Below are 2,602 nucleotides of genomic sequence, written 5' to 3'. Positions count from 1 at the left end.
GGCCACATTGCCAGACATTTCATGAGTGTCCCTTGTTTTTTGTGTGTTGCTTTTTGCCCAGGTTATACACAAACGGAGTCTTCCCGTCAGAGCCTTCTGCAGGAAGCGGCTGCAACTGGCACTCCTGGGTGGTCAAGGTTCAGAAGATGAAGGCCATTTACCACATCCTGAACATGTGCAACATCGATGTCACCCAGCAGTGCATCATCGCTGAGATCTGGTTCCCGGTGGCAGACCCCGGGCGCATCAAGAAGGCGTTGGAGCAAGGCATGGTGAGTGGCAGGCGGAGCAGGGAAGGGGGAAGATGAGTCACGTCCCAGCCTCGGCAGCCCCCTCCGGGCACTGAGAGGTGGTCAGGCTCCTGAGTCGCGTGAACTTCACAAGTGACTTGCTGGTAGGATGTCACCTTCGTCTTTGTATCTTCAGTTGTCACCGGTGGTAGGGCACATGGCAGAAACTCCTTTTCTCTCAGCGTTTGACAATTAGTCACCTTTTCTTTCATCTTCAGCAAGTGCATAGCGAGCATTACTGTGCCAGTCACCATGCTCATTATGACTGTGGACCTCACATTCAGTGTGACTGTGGATACCATCCTCTACCTCATAACGGTCACAGTCTACCTGGACAGACAATAACCAGGCTCCTGTAATGACAGCCGACGGGAGTAGAAGGCTCCCTACATGCCGGGTCTCGCAGCGTTCGCCATTCATCTCTCTAACGTTCACGGTGCACCAGGAGCAGATGTAGGGCTGTGCTGTCACAAGGCCCTGCTCTGATGGACATCTGAGAAAGGGAGACGGACAGTCAGCATGTCCATCATTAGTGGATTCCAGGCTGTGATCCATGGTGGGCAGAAGTGAGGCAGGGGGTGGTGAAGGGTGGAGTGGAGGCTTGTGCTTATAACCTAGTCACCCTATTGGTGAAGAACGGACCCTCTGCCCTAAAGAGTACCAGGTGGCCAAACACAGGACACCTGGCACTGGACAGATGAGATTGGCAGCAGTTTACTAGTCACATATGCTTGTAGCCCCGGGGAGGACACCGCATGCCACACAGGGCCACAGGGAGGCTGCACTTGGGGCCGGTACTTGGAAGCAGAGTGAGCCAGCAGGGGCTGTGGGAGGCAGGCTGTGTAGTCACAACAGGGTCAGGTGAGCCCTGGTTTCCATGGGAGGGTGTGATTAGCTCGTTTGAATAATTTTCTGGGAAGTGGAACCCATTAGGCAGTGGTCTGGTCTGGCTGAGGGACAGTGGTGGCCCTTGCCTGCTAAGTGGATGGCATATCTGGTGAGACCAGAGGAACTCATGGCTTGACCTTTGGGGCCCTGTGAGATGCAACGATGTCAAGGCAGCGCTTGAGCTCTGAGGTCTTACAGGGCTGTGACAGGGCTGCTGGACAGGGGCCCCTCTGAAAGCTGGCGTCGGAGCAGACTTCCCTAAATGCCATGGGAAGCCTGGAGTGGGTGGGAGAAAGAGCGTTCAGGCTGCAGCATCCGAAGGTAAAGGCCTTGAGGTGGGATGGGACTAAGAGATAGGAACTGTCTTTATCCCTTTTATTCAGATGAGAAAACTGAGGCATAGAGAGTGGAAGTAACTTGGCCGTGATCCTGTAGCCAGGAGGCAGGATTTGAATGTCCTCACATGATGGTCCAATAACTCCCCACATGGGGCACTTACAAAGAGGGTTTCACCCAGGCTGGGAAGGGCAGGGGGCTCCCTGGAGGAAGTGATACATGAGCTGGACTGTGGAAGCGTGGTCAGAAGAGAGGTGGGAGGAGTGTGCGGTGCTGGCCCACCTGCAGACCAGTGGCTGGAGAGAGGGTGCAGCAGCTGAAGGAATGGGAAGAAGGTCAGGAAGAGGCTGCAGGGCAGTTCCTGAAGGACCTCATGGCGGTATCAGGGAGCTGATCTTATTCCCGTGCTGGGTGACATGATCGAGGTTGCATTTTAGAAACACGTGGCTGTAGTGTGGAGAAGACCATCAAGCCTTCGGGGAGGAGTTGTCCGAATGCAAAGATTTCACTGAACAATGTTGCTCTGTAATCACAAAGGGGTCAGACTTCTACAAGGCTCCTTACGGCTATTTCTACAGTTTCTCCATCCTCTGAAATAATCAAAATATTTCCCCAGATAGGAGGAGAAGGCTCTATGCTGGTAGGAGGTGAGGAGACAAGTGTAGGAAGATAGCTATTATTATCACCAATGAGCAAAAAATACGTAGGCTACGCTAATACTATGTCTGCTGCTGGAGGACATGTTAGAAAAAAAGGAGGAAGCCACAGTCCTTGACCTCAAGGAGGTCATAATCGCACAGATGAAAACATATATCATCATAGAGTAAGGAACTCTTCTACTTGCATGTAAGCTTGGGAAAGTTACTTAACCTTGCTCTACCTTCGTGTCCTCATCTCTAAAGTGGGGCATTGTTAGGAGGACTGACGAGCACTCACTTCGCTGGTGCTAAGCCCCACTGGGTGTGCAGGTGGTGAGTGCTGTTGGGTTAGGAGTGACCAGAAGGTTCCTGGGGGGTGAGCTTGGAGAGTGGTCCCTACTTGTGAACAAGGGAGGTGGCTACTGTGGAGTTGGGTGATTTCTCAGAGAG

The 2,602-nt window shown here is 52.8% G+C and overlaps 1 protein-coding gene across 1 annotated transcript in view; it reads left to right on the top strand.

The window, feature by feature from the left end:
• The window catches only part of ATP6V0A4 (ATPase H+ transporting V0 subunit a4), a gene marked incomplete at its 5' end in the record, with an annotated part of 33,816 nt that overhangs the window by 7,027 nt on the left and 24,187 nt on the right, over positions 1 to 2,602 (top strand). Inside the window, 2 exon segments of the mRNA XM_006110091.3 lie at positions 62 to 109; positions 112 to 272. Coding sequence (XP_006110153.1) covers positions 62 to 109; positions 112 to 272 — 209 coding nt within the window.

Source organism: Myotis lucifugus, unplaced genomic scaffold (assembly GCF_000147115.1).
Source record: "Myotis lucifugus unplaced genomic scaffold, Myoluc2.0 scaffold_532, whole genome shotgun sequence".
Taxonomy (NCBI): Eukaryota; Metazoa; Chordata; class Mammalia; order Chiroptera; family Vespertilionidae; genus Myotis; species Myotis lucifugus.
Note: the sequence above shows the minus strand (reverse complement) of the source record. Positions and strands in the feature narration are given on the sequence as shown.